An 18,753-nucleotide genomic window follows, 5' to 3' on the forward strand; every position below is an offset into this window, starting at 1 on the left:
TTTACAACTCTTAACTATAGTTAACGATCGTAAATTATAGTTTACATACGTGAATCTACGTTTATCTTATCAACAAAATCTATTGTTAACGTTTTATTACAGACAGATAAACTTAGATTAGCATTCGTAAACTATAGTTAACAACCGTTAAATATAGTTTTACAGAAGATAACTATACTTAACGAATTGTAAACTATAGTTCACGGTTTGTAAACTATAGTTTACAGTCGATAAACCTAGTTTATCAATTGTGAAACTATGTTTAGCACGCCAAATTCACAAAAATGAGCTAATCATAGTTTCACAGTCGATAAACTAGGTTTATCGGTTGTAAACTATAATTTACGAACTGTAAACTGTAGTTTACAACGTTAATCTATATTTTACATTTGTGAACCATAGTTAACGCGATAATCTATGTTTCAGAACCGTAAACTATACTTAACACCAAAAACAATCATTTGCGATCGCAAAACATAGATTATCTGATAAACACAGTTTCACGATTTGTAAACTATGGTTTACAACTCTTAACTATAGTTAACGATCGTAAATTATAGTTTACAAACGTGAATCTATGTTTATCAACAAAACCTATTGTTAACGTTTTATTACAGACAGATAAACTTAGATTAGCATGCGTAAACTATAGTTAACAACCGTTAAATATAGTTTTACAGATGAAAACTATACTTTACGGTTTGTAAACTATAGTTTACAGTCGATTAACCTAGTTTATCAATTGTGAAACTAGGTTTAGCTAATTTTTCTGAATTTGGCGTGCCATAGATAAACGTGACGACTTTAACTTTTCTATCGTCAACTTTCTTTACTTATGAAGCAATATACCTTCATCACCTGCATACAGAGTGTATATATCTCAGTTGATTCGATACGCAAGAGAATGCTCTGCGTATGAACAACTTCTGAAACGAGGTAAATTATTGACAAGCAAGTTGAAGAAACAAGAATATCAGCAGTCTCGTTTAAAGTCACCATTTCGTAAGTTCTATGGTCGATACAATGACCTTGTCAGCAAATACAGGCACGTAGCATCGTTTTTGAAAGTGGGGGGGGGGGGCAACCAGAGAAAATTTTTTTACTACCCTGAAAAAGTTGACAAGCAAAAAAAAAAAAAAAAAAAAAAACGAAAATTAAAAGTTGCCCAATGCCCAAACTCGAAAAACCTATTTCGTGTGTGTGTGTGTGGGGGGGGGGGGGGGGGTGGCCAACATTTTCAAAGCCAAGTTACTTTTAATTCCAATTTTTTTCTTACAATTCTTTGATATCACTATACGATGGAAAAAAAGTGGGGGAGCCAACCATCCCTTCAATGAACATTTTCTATAGTAAAAGTAATGTTGGGGGAAAAAGTGGGGGGCAGGCCCCCCCCCCCCCCCCCCCCCTGTTGCTACGTCCCTGAAATACAATTTATCTTTGAGTCAAATGCTGGGTGACGTTTTTCATACCAATTGTTAGTCTATTATTTATACACTGAATTGACGACGGATTTTTCCATTATTTCACGATCATGACAATGAGCACACGGCGGGTGTGACTGGTCAGCAGGGGATGCTCACTCCTCCATGGCACCTGATCCCACCTCTGATGTTTCGGAGGTCCGTGTTTGCTATGCTCTTGTTTTGTATTGTTTTATGGACTTTGAGATTGAATACTGTTCGTTATCTCCATATCCTTCTTCAAATACCTTTCAATTAAATATCATGGTTGACTCGGGTGAGCTAAAACTGTTATCAATATAAAAAGCTTTGGGAATGTCGGACAGAAAATATAATTTATTGTGACTGAAAGAATAAATCACGTGAAAGATTTTGTTTAATTTGTATTTTTTTCTCAGCAGTAATTTATTTATTTTAAAAACACACACACACACACACACAAAAAGGGCCATGTGGTCAGCCGGAAAAAGAGAGGTCACCGGATTTGGTTCCTAAGAAAAAACTCGGCTCGTGCTGTCGTGGTGGCGCGTTCTGTCGAAATGCACTGAGAACTTCAATGTTTATCAAAACACACATGATACAAGCAGAGCAAGAAAGACACGTGTATTGGTAAGTGAAATGCAACTTTTTTCAGGTTTTATGGTGCATTTGTATCCTGTCATGAGTATTTGTAAAAAAAAAAGTGACTGGAGTAGACGAAAACCTTACCTTGCCCCAGGGGGCAGTGTGCCATTGTTCTGCACTGTTCAATGTTTTTTTTAGAAGTCAATGAATCAAGTGAAGTCAGTGACTTTTCGATCAGGTAATGGACAGTGATAATAAAAGGGCACCGTTATATGCTTTTTTCTACATTGGTTATTTCTTATTTGTGCAACATCTGCTTATAATAAAATTAATTTTTTTTGTGTTTAGGAAAATGAAATAGGGGCCTATTTTTTAATTTCCATTACTGAAGTGCCAGACTAAGAGAAGTTTTTGAAAGCTTTTAGAATTTCAAAATCTGAAAATAAATTACACAATTTTTTGTAAACTGTGTTGACAACTCAAAGAAAAAAAGATGAAAAAGAATTTTAATGAAAATTTACTGAATTTCATCCAAATAATTATTTAAAAATTGTTGTTTACAAAATTAAGATGGGTCTAAATATTTATGATGTTTATGTGGTATATGAATTGTGCAATGTCAAAGCTGTGCCGATCAGAGTTCAATCATTGCTGAGGGCAATTCTTTGTGCGAGCTAGCTAGGTGTGTTATTTTGATGAGAGAGATTCCCAACTCTACCATAGTCTAGATATGTTTATTTACTTATATGTATATGAGGTGACCGTCCTCTTTTTTATCATTAATAATTTTCAAGATTAATGTTATTTATTTAAAATTCCAGAATTTTTTAAAAGAGTAAGTAGGGACTGCAAGATTTGCAAGTTTTTTCAATTTTATAAATGTCTCTAGTTTTAAGATCCACATATCCTTAGCACAGATTTCATATATTTATCTCTCTAATGTTAAATTACTGAACAGACAACTGAACCATGATGGCGCAGTCTCAAATTTCTACTATGATGACCAATCTTAACACCAGAGACACAATAACAAAATATGTGAAAATATAGGTTTGTTGTGTACTGTTCCTTCAACATGATCAAAGGGTCCATAATTTTTACATTCACAACAAAGTGAAATTATTAATGGGATGTCATTGTTTGGAAAGAGGATGGCACTACAACCTTGTGCTTGCTTTATAAATAAGATCAAGAAAGAAAAACATTTGAATGATAAGAATTTTCTCTTTCATCCATTGCTGTGTAAATATTTCAGGGGATAAAAAGAAAATGAAAAACCATTAGTTTTCTTGTAAATTTTGTATGAATGAGTCTTAAATCTAAATTGTAGTGAATGTATTTATTATCTTAATTAAGATAATCTGTATTGAAAGACAATGGAAGAGTATAGATAAGTATTTGGACACATACTGAGCTAATGCAGTGTAAAGCCCCATTAAGGCATGCTGAGTTATAAACATTGGGACCTGTGAGTTAGTGTCACGGCAGGGAATCCCATACCCCTGCAGATTACACACATCCTGTGTATATTATTTCCTTTAACTCACTTTGTTAATCTGCCAATTAGTGGTGACATCTCTCCTTTGTTGTGAAGACATACTCTGGGTTTCTGTCAATGCTTCCACTGGCCAGGGTGTATAAAATAATGGGGGAAAATTGTAAGTAAGTAAAATCAATAATTTGTATATTTGCTCCCCCTCCCTTGTGGTTCATGGACTCATGAAACTGCATGACAAAGCACTTTTGTAAGTTTATTGGAGCTGTCAACATGAATTACACATTTGATAAAAACCAGAAGGAGAAAGAAATGGAATAGCGTGGGAATTTTACAAACAATCTTATTGCAACTTAATTTATGTTATCTGTGAGGTAAGATATATATATGCTATCAAGTTTTAGTTAACAGGATGATAAATTAATAATCATGTTGAAATGGGAGAAAAGAAGCATTTTGTTGCTTAAGAGAAAAAAAAACATTAATTTTTTTTTTTAGGAACCGCTTTAGTTTCAAACTTTTACTATCATAATGAGAAACAGGCATTTATGTTATGTTGTTATAAATAATTTAGAAATATCTGTTAGTGCAGATTTACTTTGGGAAACAAGCATAGATAAATAATGTGACCCATGATTAATTAGAATTACCAATAGAAAAAGGAATATAGATAAGAAATTAGTGACTGACATTTCTTATATATCACCAAATGAAACTATAGTTCCTTAAAGACAAAAGACTAATTATCAATTATCAATTATCTGACATTTTGGTCACAGTTTATTTATTTATTTATTTTTAACTTATTACTATTTTTTAATTTTTTGTTGTTTTTTTTTCCTTTTAATTTTGACTTTATTTACATCTTTATGATAAGACATTGAGACCGACCCTTGGGTGAAATAAAGATTTATTCAGTCAACTTCAATGGATTTGGAACATTTTTAATAGCTTGGATAATGTGAAATTTTTACCACATTCTAAATGATGCTGGAAATTAAAATGTCAGATCTAATATATGTTAATGTTGAAATAAAGAGCAAAAGGCACACCATTATTCTCTGACACATGAAGTGACCACCCATTACAGTATCACTAGCTAGTCATCACCAAGCCCCCTCACTATATAAAATTGAATGTGATGGGATTAAATACCATCAACATTTATAATAATTGATGTAATGTCTAGGAATTGAGGAGTGAAGCAAGGTGCTATCTTATGTCCCAATTTAATTAGATTTTTTATCATTGGGATCGAGATCCCCTCTGGAATTTTCCCAGTTGATGAATTTCTATACAATTTTTTTTTTTTTTTTTTTTAAATGATGGTGGAAACATGAACCCTAGATTCTTAAAATGGTAGGGTGAAAATGTATTCGTAAATATTATATACAATTTACTGTTATCTTCTCATCTTCAGAATTGGATTGACAATTCACTCAACCTGTACATTGTTTTCTATTATGCTGAGTGAATTGTGCTTTATTTACATCACTAAAGGGTATTCAAGGAAGATTTGATAAGTAAAATATTGTTTTCTGATGATTGATGTTGATCAAATTTAATCTGTTTTGAATGTGATGTTTAATTCTTTTTAATTCTTTGTCTTTTTTTTTTTTATAGAGCCATGGAAATGCTTGGATTTAAGGCAAGTGCCCCAAAGGGTGTAAAGTTGAGTAAACCCCCTCCAAGAAAGTTAAATATTAAAACAGAGGCCATATTGAACCACCTTGGAAACAGGAATTTTAACAATGGAATTCGAGAGCTCTCCATGTTGGAGCAGAGCAGATCCTTGGAGCTGAATAATAACTATATAGAGAAAAGCGGTGAATTGACACAAGGATTTGGTCCAGCTGGCCTCAACTGCTTGTCCAATGTCAGTAACAAAGTACTGGATGATAATGGTAATAAATACTAACTAGGCCATCCTTAAAAAATTTATTTTTTGCGGTAACGCGCCTCATCATTTTAGGTGTGAGTAGGTAGGTAGGCTTTTTTTTTTTTTTTGGAGACAAAATGTCAGAAATAAATTTCGATGATATAGAGGTATTAACTATGTCTCAATTTTCACATTACTTATCAAACAGGAAAATTAAAGCATTCTAAATGAATTCAATCTTTTATTGCTCAAATATCAGAACACATCACTGATCAGTTCTTTTTAGGCAAACTTTTCCTTAAAAAGTGACATCAGCCACGTACCTCAAATAACTGACTCCACACTAATCTAGTGTTTCGGGGGTGTGATATTTACGAGGTTTAAGATTTTGATAGTTTATAATTAGCTGTAAACCGCAATCATCCCACGTGGAATTTTGTCTGCCACCATAAATGTCATACCATTTTCTGTAAGGTGGAACTGACGTACTATATTTTTTTTTTGTCTAGTAATTAAGATGTTTTTCCTTTAAAATTTACTGTAACTGACAGAACTATAGAGTCAATATTTCTCGCAATCGGACGCCATCTCTAAATTTGTAGATCACAGAGACGTTTTAATAGTACTTGGGGGAAAGATAAAGCGTCGGTGTAACCGAGACGTAAAAAAAAAATATCAATCGGATAAAAACGGAAAATGGATATGTAAAAAAAAAAAAAGAAGATTTTTGAACCGATAAAAAAAATTTTCGCGTTACCGCAAAAAAACAATTTTTTAAGGATGGCCCTACATATTTATTTCCCGTGTTAGGTACTGTAACTATACATGTTTATTTAATGATAAGTATGACATGGACTACTGATTATCATTTTTTCCAATCAAGCGTTCAAGGATCGCGATGCTTTGTTCCTTTATGCTTTAGTCGGTAAAATGACCTATATTATAATTTTTAGATAGATAACCGGGTTAGTATTTGAATTAAGAGGATTACGTTTGGAAACCATGAAAAAAAATGTATCTTCATTGGTAGATTTGAAGCAGAGAGTACGGGCACCAAGAACCCCCAAATTAAAGAAACCAAGACCACTGCGCAGCAATGTTGCCTCCAAAGACACTAGTCTTGCCACTATAGAAGTAAACAACAATGTGGAACAGAAAATGTCATCTGATTACTCTAGCATACAATCATCAGAAGAGGCAGAAGGTATTCATCGTTAAAAAATTTCATCTTCTTGTAAAATTAAGGTTTTGTTTATTTTGTAAGCATAATTTTTTTCTTTTATTTTTTTTTTTTTTGAAGAACTAATACAGTTGAACATTGGTATCTCGAACTCTGATATCTCGAATACCATGGATATGTCCAAGTGATTTGGAAGTCCCAACCTCAAATTCTTTAAGTATTTAACCTTCAATATCTCGAATCCTCTGATATCTCGAAGTTTTTTCTTAGTCCCATCAGGTTCGAGATAACGAAGTTTGACTGTTTATAGAATTTATAACAGGATCATCAAGAGATTGGGGATCTAATTCTTAAAATATTTAATTTCTTAATCCTTATCATAATCCCGACTTTTCATTGACTCTCTCCAAGTAGGAAATCAAGCTCCCTAATTCTCTAATTTTCATTTCATAGATAAAATCCTAAATGCAATAGAGAGGCTGGATTCTTTAGACCAGACAAGTGCTGGCTCATTCAGAGACATTGTAGTGAAGTATGGGCCAGAGCTGGAGAAGGAAAATCCAGGTAGACCATCTACTCTCACTGCCAATATGATATCTGTAAAATAATGACATTTAAGAAGTTTTTATCCAGTAATTGAAAAAAGAGCACAAACTACTATAAACGAATTTCTTTTACTTGCAATGCTTCAGTTGAAAATCCAACTGTAACTACTAATTTTTGCAATCAAGGCAACATTCTACATTTAATTGGTTTACAACAAGAAATATTTGCAAGAAAAAGACGTTTGCAAAACTTGCAGATGCAGATATTTTTTGTTTTAATATTTTTTTTCCATTCAATTTGCTTTGTCTCCCTTCTCTTTGAATAGCCTTCATAAGAAGCAGTTTGGCCTGTGTGGAGGAATTTCTAAAGAGAGACGGCAATGACGCCAGTGTGCGAGCCGTGTTACGAGAAATGTTAGACCTCCACAGGCAATCCAGGAATAAACAATCCGAGAAGATGTCCAGGAATAATAAGGTGTGTTGTTCTAGTTAAGTGAAAGAGTCAAGAGATACCTCGTATAAACAATTCAGACAATATTTAGGTCATTTGATAGACCACCTGCGGTAAATTTTTGTACCACATACTTTTGTAAGTTTTTTGCTGTAGAGAAAGTATGATGAAAAGAACATTTCACATTTGTTTGGAGTAAACTTGTTATATTGACTATCAGAACTGTAGACATAATGTCATTTCAAATTATTTTTTCCTGTTTTGAACTATACTGCAAATGCATGTTAAGTTGATTCACATTTATAACAAATATATGGAAACGCAAGAATGGTTTAAAACAAAAATAAAAAAAAAAATACATGATTTATAATAGGATGTTGGAAATACTGAGACAGAATCCAATTCAACTACGAAGCAAAAAGCTGTGAATGTAAATGAGTCTGTGAAGATTGAAGAAAGTAAAGTCTGTCGAGCAATCGTAAGCATAGTTCTATTTTTAATGCATATGTGTGTAGAATATCGACTGTTTGTTTATGATAATATCAATTGAATTAAGGAAATATTATTATAGTTATGGTATACTGTATACAACAGATTTTCTTTTTAATACCAATGTTGAATTTCTAGAATAAACCATCTCTGTGTTGGAATTTTTCAAAGGTTATTAAAATATGTACTTGGGGCCATGCAAAATTAATTCCTTGGTTCTCAGGCCTTTTTTCAAGAAATATGATGAGGGAGGGAGGCATTGTTTTTTACTTTTTATCGTCCCCAAAACATGATGAGGCAGCTTTTTACATTGTACAAAACCTCAAAAAATGATGAGGGAGGTGATTTGTTGTTTTTATTTTATTGATTTAGCAATAAAAAGGGTCAATGAGGCACCCTTGGAAGAGATGAGGGAGGGCCTGAGAACCAAGAAATTAATTTTTTTTTGGCCTGGATTAAAAGAGCTTGGATTTTTAGTAAACTTTTGATTCTCTGTACTGTATGAAAAGGGGGAAAGATAATTTACTCAGCAGGGACTTTGGAATTTGTGTCCATCTCTTTTTCATGAATTGTTTGACATTATGTTTCAGAGTCAAGATTCTGGTTATGGTGACCAGGATGATATAGTGTTGTGGAATACAGAGGATTCATTTATTGAGGATGCCAGTGAGAATCTGTAGGTAGTTTTTTTGTTCTGTACAATGTACTGTAAATCACCATTTTCCAGATACCTTTTCTTCATGAGATAGTGATTTTGCATTTATATATAAGCAAGACAACATTTTCGAACTATTCCCATTGTTCTAAGTCAGATCTTTATTTAAAAAAAAAACAAGAAAGCACATTTGGGATATTTTTGCCAGCTGACTGCTTTGTGTAATATTGCACAAAAAAAAAATAGTTTTCACAAATAAAAAAGTGATTTACAGTTTCGTAATTCAAAAATTGTTGGATAAGATAATCCTACAGGAATTTATGTATTCTTAAATTGCTAAAAGTTTAGGTGGTGAAATTAATTGGATAACCTAACAAGCTACATGTATACAGTAATACATCTATAGATATTAGGAATAATTGAAAAAAAATCCAATTTTGAACTCAACTTTACTGTGATTAATCTAAAGTATCGGAAGATTCAAGTCAGAAAGGGAAAAAAAAGAAGAAAAAGATAGAACTGTCAACCTCTGGTACTCAAAATATCAGTATTTGAGATAATGAAATTCTTTTTGTGTTTTTGCAGGAAGACCAATGATGATGAAAATACAGAGAAAGGTAAGATTCTCACTGAGTTGGTTATAGATGTAGAATCTGAGTTACTTTTAAAACTGTCATATCAGGTAATTGTTTAGATTTCAGAAATCTATAATGTACTTTTACTTTATCAATAGATCCAGACATTGAAATATTGGCAGTGGAAATGGGGTCTAAGAAGGTAACTCACAGATATGTTAAGTATTTCTTTTAAATTGAATGTAAAATTCAGTGCATTAAGGCTTGCACTGTTAATGACTATAAAAGAGAATTCATAGATATCAGTCAAAGGAATCAATTTTTAGAATTAGGGCACTTGTACTGACATGGATGCTTTTTGAGTACAGTCATTGATTTTGAAAATATGTAATGCATATGTAATAAATCAAAAATATTCTTCTTTTTTTTCTTTAAGGAAAACCATGAATTTCTGTCAAAACACTTTGGTCAACCTACAGTTGTGGAAGAAAAAGAGCCGTTGTATTCCACAGAGAGGCACTGGAGTGACACTGTGAGAAAACCGAAAGACATCAATGACACAAGTCAGAGCATACAGAGGGGGGAATTCACTAAACTCAAAGACCATCTCAGAATGGACACTCAGTCAAGGACAGGATTCAGTGATTCCAGGTCCAGGTCTGATAGATGGACGAGGAGTTCCGAAGACAAATTTAACGGTCAGAGAACATTTGAAAGAAGGCCACCTACTAATGGTGCAGATCAGGAGTCCTGGAGAAAACTTCCTAATCGTGTGGGTTTCGGGTTTCCAGGGAAAATGTCCACAGTGCCGGAGGAAGAATTGGGTCATGAAGAGTTGGCTGCTATTCCCAAGAGACCTAAGCATCTCATTCGCAAATTTCAAAATACGGACAGCAACAGAAATGGAAAGGTAAATAAAATGTAGATTTTGATGGTCAATACAGTGAAAGCTGTCTAATCTGGCATGCACTAGGAAAAAATTTTGTGTCAGAAGAGGCAGGGTTTGGGAATGCATCAAGTAGAAATGGATGGAAAATGGTAAAATTTGAATGAAAGTAAGATAAGAATTTACAGTAAAATGAATTGCATAGGGGTCAGAGTAGGCAATTTTTAGCTCACCTGAGCCGAAGGCTCAAGTGAGCTTTTCTGATCATATTTTGTCCGTCATCCGTCTGTCCGTCCGTCTGTCTGTCCGTCTGTAAACTTTTCACATTTTCCACTTCTTCTCAAGAACCACTGGGCCAATTTTGACCAAACTTGGTACAAAGCATTCTTGGGTAAAGGGGAATTTAAATTGTTAAAAGAAAGGGCCAAGTCTCCTCACAAGGGGAGATAATCAAGAAAAGACAAAAATAGGGTGGGGTCATTAAAAAATCTTCTCAAGAACCACTGGTCCAGAAAAGCTGAAACTTATGTGGAAGCATCCTGGGATAGTGTAAATTCTAAATTGTTCAAATCATGACCCCCGGGGGTAGGGCGGGCCACAATAGGGAATCAAAGTTTTACATAGAAATATATAGGATAAATCTTTGAAAATCTTCTTCTTAAGAACCACTGGTCCAGAAAAGCTGAAACTTATGTGGAAGCATCCTGGGGTAGTGTAGATTCTAAATTGTTCAAATCACAACCCCCGGGGGTAGGGCGGGGCCACAATGGGGAATCAAAGTTTTACATAGAAATATATAGGAAAAATAAGAACCATTGGTCCAAAAAAGCTGAAACTTATGTGGAAGCTTCCTGGGATAGTGAAGATTTTAAATTGTACAAATCATGACCCCCGGGGGTAGGGTAGGGGCCACAATGGGGAATCAAAGTTTTACATAGAAATATATAGGAAAAATCTTTGAAAATCTTCTTCTCTACAACCACTGAGCCAGAAAAGCTGAAACTTATGTGAAAGCATCCTAGGGTAGTGTAGATTCTAAATTGTTCAAATCATGACCCCCGGTGGTTGGGCGGGGCCACAATGGGGAATCAAAGTTTACATAGAAATATATAGGAAAAATCTTTGAAAATCTTCTTCTCAAGAACCACTGGGCCAGAAAAGCTGAAACTTATCTGGAAGCATCCTGGGGTAGTGTAAATTCTAAATTGTTCAAATCATGACCCCCGGGGGTAGGGCAGGGCCACAATGGGGAATCAAAGTTTTACATAGAAATATATAGGAAAATCTTTGAAAATCTTCTTAAGAACCACTGGGCCAGAAAAGCTGAAACTTATGTGCACATGGAAGCATCCTGGGGTAATGTAGATTTCAAAATGTCTAAATTATGATCAGTGGGGGTAGGGTGAGGTCGCAATATGTATCAAAAGGGGGAAATCTGATAAAGAACAGAATGGTCAAAGCTTCTCAGGTGAGCGATGTGGCCCATGGGCCTCTTGTTCAATGTATTTTTACAAAGCTTATTTGAAAGAATTCCATTCCTTTCATTTACTAAAGAGATCAAGCAGTAATGTAAATTAATGTTTCAGCTTGTGGTTGAGAGAACTCCTTTGGGGCCTGGAAGTGACGCCTCATCGATAGCTGATGTAGAGAAGGGCCTCCCTAAAAGTATTTACTCAGCTTCTGGTAGAAGATCTATGTTCAAAAAGTACAACACTGCTGTTTGTTTTGAAGATATAGGTAGGCACTTTATGAAAATAGAGAATCAAGTCAAAGAACATGTACTGTATATTCGTGGTTTTCATGCCTGTCTCTCTATATCTGAATTTTATTGGGATCCAAAAAGCTTTTCCTTGGCTCTATTTGAAGGGATATGAAAACTGGTTTTATTTGAGTGCCATAGATTCAAAAGCAATTATTAAGATTGCTGCTGAACCCCTTCTTGAAAAACAGAGAGTTTCTGAATACAATTTTTTTGCTGAACTCTTACCATGATTGCTTAGGTTTGAAAATTTTTTTTTTTTGATTAGATTCTGATGACCTGGAGGAAAAAGAGAAAATACCTTACAGTCGTGAGGAACTACTGAAGCTGGCAGATTGTCCTTTGTCCAAACAGAAACCTACTGAGATGTCATATCTACTGAAGATTTTCCCAGAGGTCTGCCTTTCTGAGGTGATGTTCAGTGTTACTTTACACAAACATTAGTATTAAAAGAAATGTAATTTTAAAACTATATATAAATGAAAAACCATTTTGATTTTTGACCATATTGTACATGCAATTCTAGATTGTTCCATAGAATTGTTCTCTGTTCATCTTTCATTTGGCAGCAATTTGATTTAGCTGTAGGTAATATGCATTAGGAATTACTTTTCTGCTTAAAATATTTAAACTTACACATATACATGTATGATATGTTTGAATTGTATCCATTACTGTTGACCTTTGTCTTAACTTTGACCATGTTATTTTCAAAATTTACACATTCAAGTTTCTTTGTAGATGACCTGATCTTATTAAATTTGAAATGTGTACACATGCAGACATTATTTTGATATGGAAAGTTTTATTTTGTAGGCAAAGAAATATTTCTCTAGGGCAGACCTCACCAGGCCATCAGATACACTTTTTAGAGAAGCTCGGGAGAAAAGAAAGAATTGTGATGAAGTGAACAACTTCCTGGACAGATTAGCAGAGCCAGAAAACGCAGAGGATTCATCCTCATCATCAGAAAATGGCTTCCTGTACCCAACATCAAAATTTGAGTTTGGAACACATCAGGGATTTCCACAAACCGGCTTACCTGCGTCATCTTCAAGCAGAGGAGACAGAAAGGCGGTGTTTGGAAGTGGTGCTAGTTTTATCCCTCAAGACTTCAGTGATTGTTCACAGGCTGGGACTACAAATATGACAGGCAAGCCAAGGGGTGGCTTTGGAAGACCTGGTTGATTCAGTGATCCAAATGGAGTATTGATAAAAAGGATTTATTACAAACTAGAAAAAAAAAAACAATTGAAGTCAGCAAATATTTGAGTAGTGATGAATGAAGCTAAAACTGTGGTCATGTTTGTGTGCTGTTTTACCAGAAGACAGAATTTTGTTCTGTATGAAGTTGACAGCCATCTTTGAATTTGAAACAGTTGATGTGTTCATTTTATTTTATTCCCATCCATTAGGTGCTATTTTGTACTTCAAAGGGGCAGACTATATATGGCTGCCACATTAATTCAAATCTCCACAGAATTCCACCTTATATGTTAGTACATATCTGTTTTTTTTCTTTTTTGTCAGTGTGTGTGTACATATATATATCTGCTTTGTTGATCCAGAACAAAAAATGGACTGGTTGTGATGTTTGAATTGTGTAGTAACAAGGGACCAGTTTATGTGAGACAATTGTCATGATGTCTTGTAATAAGGGACCAGTTTATGTGAGACAATTGTCATGATGTCTTGTAATAAGGGACCAGTTTATGTGAGACAATTGTCATAATGTCTTGTAATAAGGGACCAGTTTATGTGAGGCAGTTGTCATAATATCTTGTAATAAGGGACCAGTTTATGTGAGACAATTGTCATAATATCTTGTAATAAGGGACCAGTTTATATGAGGCAGTTGTCATAATATCTTGTAATAGGCACCAGTTTATGTGAGACAATTTATATGAGGCAGTTGTCATTGTAATATCTTGTAATAAGGGACCAGTTTATGTGAGACAATTGTCATGATGTCTTGTAATAAGGGACCAGTTTATGTGAGACAATTGTCATAATATCTTGTAATAAGGGACCAGTTTATATGAGGCAGTTGTCATAATATCTTGTAATAAGGGACCAGTTTATTTGAGACAATTGTCATAATATCTTGTAATAAGGGACCAGTTTATGTGAGACAATTGTCATGATGTCGTGTTATAAGGGAACTGTTTATGTGTGACAATTGTTGTCATGTCTTGTAAGTCATGGTGTCTTGTAATAAGTGACCAGTTTATGTGTGACAATTGTCGTCATGTCCTCTAATACGGGACCAGTTACATAAGGTGGTTGTCATATCATGTACATGTTCTGTGTGAAAGTCTTGTTTTAACCATTGTCTTTCTCTTACAATTAGTTGTACACAGTGGCATTTTTTTTTAAGTTCTAGTCAGTAGTCCGTAGCTGTTACTGTAAAATATTTTTGTGTTCCCAATGAATTTCTTTTTTTCTTTTTTTTTTGTATATTTGTTCTATTTTTTTAATTACTATACGTGTAGTCATTTTTTTTTGTAAAAATTGTTTACTTCTCTAGTAAAATTTGTGTATTTTGCCCCCCCCCCCCTTCCTTTGCTTCCTCCCTAGTCTTCAGACTTTTACATTGACAATTGTTCTTTGTCCCATTGGTGCTGTATAGTGCTTATCTAGTCTGAAACGTTCACCAATGAAAACCAAATTATTGTTAAAAACTACTGTATTGTATAATTCAATCAACATTTTAATGTTGTACAATTTGATATAACCATACCACAGCTGTGTTCATTATACAAATGGGTTAGTGATTAACTCTCTCTTTTCTTGGTTGTGTCTTTCAACAAAATCCAGTTTGTAAAATTCCATTTTTGAAGCAGTCAGAATTTGTATTGAAATTTTAATTTTTGCTCATGCTTTTCATCTTTGCTGTAAGCATCCAGCTCATACCTGTGTGTCATTTTAGTACATGTACATTATCTTTTTTGGGTTTTTTTATTATTTGAAATTTAAAATAACTCTTCTAGTGCACTGGTTTGTAAACATGATTGTGCTTACTTTTTACTTTCAAATTTCAATTACTGAAATGGCATTTAAAAATTATGGCATTCATTGTGGCATTATGTATATTCCAGGTACTTGATTGAAATGGGTGCATCACAGGAGTTTAAAGTAAACTTCTGATGTTATAAATATTATTGTCCATTCTCATTCAAAAAAAAAAACAGATTAAAGTTTTGGTTAATTTGGTGACAAATATGAAAAACATATAACTTTGTAAAGTATGTTCCATTTCTGGAAATAAACTTGCAACTATAGACTTGTTTTATTCTCATTGAAATTAGTACTGCATTCACAGTTTCAGGTCAGGTCGAAGGTGCAAGGGCATAAGATTCTAGCTCCAGACATGAAACCTAAACTTGATTTTTCTACTCAAAGTTGGTCTCTACTAGTTGACATCAAAAATCAATAAGATTAAGATTTAATACAAATATCATAATGCATTCTTCCATGCATGAAGGAGATTCAACTTTGTAGAAAAGTTTTGAACAGTAGTAAGAGCTCCTTTGTTCAAAACAGTAATGCAAACAAAGATAACGAAGCCTACCTTGACCACTTTTCTGTAAGTTAAGCAAATGATGCACCAAATTTCTCAAAGACTGACTTAAGAGCTTTCATGTAGACATGGGTCGGACTCAAATGAGAATATATAAGGGGAAAGTCTTGTGAAATGCATAACCTGCTCAGTCACTAGAAGTGATATTATCATATCTTGTAGTGAAGATTTAGGTTTTCACATTTTCAGCTTCACAAGACCCTGGGCCAATTTTATTCAAACTTGGTAAAAAGCAAATGGGATTTTAAATGTTTGAAATGAAGGTCCAAATCCCCTTATAAGGGAAAATAATCAAGAAAAGTCAAAAATAGGTTTGGGTCATTTAAATATCTTCTTCACAAGAACCAATGAGCCAGAAAAGCTGAAACTTATGTTGAAGCATCCTGGGATAGTGTAGATTCTAAATTGTCCAAATCATCACCAGTAGGGGAAGGGCAGGGTCAATATGTATTACAAGGGGGGAAATTGGGTAAAGAACAGCATGGCCAAAGTAACTCTTGTGAGTGATGTGAGCTTTTCTGATCAAAATCTTTCCATTTTGTATCATCATAAACTTTTCATATTTTCATCATAAACATAAGGCCAAATTCAATCACACTTGGCACAGAGTATCCTTGGGTCATCTGAAGAACTACTGGGCCAATTGCAATCAAACTTGGCACAGAGTATCCTTGGGTAAAAGAAGGCCCGGCCATCCCCTCTTCCAAGGGGAGATGACAGAAATTCATTTTACCAACGCTCCTCATTTTGATCAGCAGTTTGTGATCACATGTATTAATAACACCAAGAATTGTCAATCATTTCAGTTTATTTCAAATGTGAGTTTGATACAAATCATTACACCTTTATTTACAATTTAGTGGAATTCAAACTGAACTTATCAATGAGTTTTGAAAAAGAAATCAATATCCATGGTAAAATTATTGAATAAGCATTTATTTTATAGGATTAAAGAAATGCATTATACTCTTAGGTACTTGTAATGTTGACTTTCAAGCTATTGTGCATGTATGGCACAGTAAACATATTTTTGTGGTCTTTTAGGTTGACAAAATCTCTGTAAAATTAATTTCCCACAGGATAAGTTGCAAACAAGCATGATATGCAGTCCATCAGTGATTATAAGCTAGACAAGTTCTCAAACAACCACAGTGATGATCAAAAATTTATATCTGCACAATAGCTTGAAAAAAATAGAGTGTAGTTCGTCTCTTTAAAATGTAAAGCAACTACCAGGCACCTGACTTTACAAACAATTCATGTGATATACATGTACATGTGACAATTTTTTTAAATGAGTGTGTTAGAGGAATGTCATTTCAGTGTATAACAACCCTAGTAAGGTTAGTTCTGATTATGATAGCGATGGGTTACACTTGGTTTTCTATTTACATCATCACAGCCAACATGAGCCAAACCCTAAACATGGACAATATATTGATGGGAATGCAATATAACTGAAAAGGCAATTAGGATGAGTACTGTAGATCACTTAATTTTCGCGACACCTTATTTTCGCGAGATCAGAGTTCTTGAAATCTTTTTTCCACTGTCAGTCATTTGGACTGACTGCCACAGGAAGTTTGTCGGTCCAGACAGATTTTTATCAGTCCAACAAAATAATTAAACATAATTTTAAGAAGATTAAAACTGTATTTGAATTTTATTATCATTACATTTCGCACCCTCCGTCATATACACACTGCATACTTCATGCGAATTTGATCATCGTATAACAAATTTTGTTGAATTCTCGTGGGAGGTCAATTTCTTTCATAAGTTTTTAATCTAGTTCTATTTTTCTCACCTGGCTAATACCTTATCGCCGTCAAAAACTTGTTAAAACAATTAATCAATCATAGTTTGGAACTGTACTTGTTTGATTTTTTGAACATATTTTATTATGTAGAATACATAAATGGAGACACATATAAATAGGTACAAGGTTAATTAATACACATATAGTAGCAGGTTTATATATGACCAATAAGTTATATATAACTAACACAAATTTGAATGGATTATAGGGGGAAAAAATACATGAGTGAAGAGAGAAAAAGGAATACCGGTTTATAAATGTGGAAATGAAATGAAAAAAAAGTAAAAAATACAGCAATTTATTAACTTCTCTCTCTCGAAGAAGCCATTACGAGATACTGAAAAGTGTTTAACAGATTATGATCAGTCGGTTATAGGGAATTCTTGAAATTCGGATTTTAATTCAACATCTACCGGTCATTTTGACACAGAATGTAAAGTGATCGGTCCATCGGTCTTGCCTACACTAAGATCACTCTTCATATTTGAAATTGAAAACAAAATTTTCACGAATTGTGGTTATTGCTCTATATAATCTTAAGGAATACTATCATACGCAATAATGAAATTTTCGCGAGCACACTGTCTCGCATAATTACGCAAAAATAAAGTTCTCGTGAATAAAAAGTGATTTACAGTATAATATGTCAATATGTTGTCTACAGGTTACTATTGGTGAGTTGATAATTACAATATATACTAATGTAACAAAGTTTTGTACCACTGTTATACTGAAAATGTACACTGAAGAAAACAAAGAAATATATTTTCTTTTTCAAACAAGGACACATTAAAGCTTTCTAAAGACTTTTTCCATATTCATATCATCATGCTTGTAAGAAAAAGGCAAAGTAAAAAATCATTTCATACTCTCTCTCTCAGGTTATACAATGTATAAACTATTTGTAATTATTTAATTACTGCTTTTATCGAATAAGTCAGCAGTTTGCTACACTAAATCATTCATATTTGAAATTGAAAACAAAATTACAAAAACTTGTCATTCATACAATGATAAACTTAAACACAACTCTGATTCAGAACTGGCTACATGTATAACACTAAGTACACAACAAAAAATATATCACAGGTCATCTTACATACATAAGTAGCTAAAATTATAAATATATATTTAAGTTACTGAAGCGATAAATTCTGAGACTTCTAGCTCAGAGGTCTATATAACAAATTCCAGTTAAGTATATGAGGCAACAATAAAACAAAGATACAAATGGCATATACGGATAAAGTCTTTGGCAAGTTTGATACAGCACAATTTGAAGTTAAACAAAACAATTAAGATGCTTTAATATTACCGGGTAGCAAAATTAAGTAGAAAAAAGATAACCTAATTCATATACGAATACCATTTGTTTTAGACTAGTACATATACATGTATTTGAACAGTTTTTCTCTC

At 33.6% G+C, this 18,753-nt stretch overlaps 1 protein-coding gene across 1 annotated transcript; it reads left to right on the plus strand.

Moving 5' to 3' along the window:
• Positions 1-1,925: 1,925 nt before the first annotated feature.
• Positions 1,926-13,808, plus strand: LOC134264046 (uncharacterized). The gene is made up of 13 exons (XM_062746343.1): positions 1,926-2,069; positions 5,143-5,423; positions 6,429-6,602; positions 7,032-7,142; positions 7,450-7,598; positions 7,948-8,052; positions 8,654-8,739; positions 9,304-9,335; positions 9,452-9,495; positions 9,730-10,203; positions 11,766-11,916; positions 12,207-12,349; positions 12,755-13,808. The coding sequence occupies exons 2-13, from the start codon at positions 5,147-5,149 to the stop codon at positions 13,124-13,126; spliced, it is 2,118 nt and encodes a 705-aa protein (XP_062602327.1). The 5' UTR covers positions 1,926-2,069; positions 5,143-5,146; the 3' UTR covers positions 13,127-13,808.
• Positions 13,809-18,753: the final 4,945 nt, after the last annotated feature.

This window comes from Saccostrea cucullata, unplaced genomic scaffold (genome assembly GCF_032062105.1).
Source record: "Saccostrea cucullata isolate Sc308-1 unplaced genomic scaffold, CSIRO_AGI_Scuc_v1 ctg1621, whole genome shotgun sequence".
In the NCBI taxonomy this organism is placed as follows: Eukaryota; Metazoa; Mollusca; class Bivalvia; order Ostreida; family Ostreidae; genus Saccostrea; species Saccostrea cuccullata.

Bases quoted from the DNA above. Each gene is read 5' to 3' on its own strand.
- LOC134264046 (XM_062746343.1), top strand. From the start codon at position 5,147: ATGGAAATGCTTGGATTTAAGGCAAGTGCCCCAAAGGGTGTAAAGTTG. The intron at 8,740-9,303 runs GTAGGTAGTTTT...GTGTTTTTGCAG, and splicing joins GAGGATGCCAGTGAGAATCT to GAAGACCAATGATGATGAAA. The intron at 11,917-12,206 runs GTAGGCACTTTA...TTTTTTGATTAG, and splicing joins TGTTTGTTTTGAAGATATAG to ATTCTGATGACCTGGAGGAA.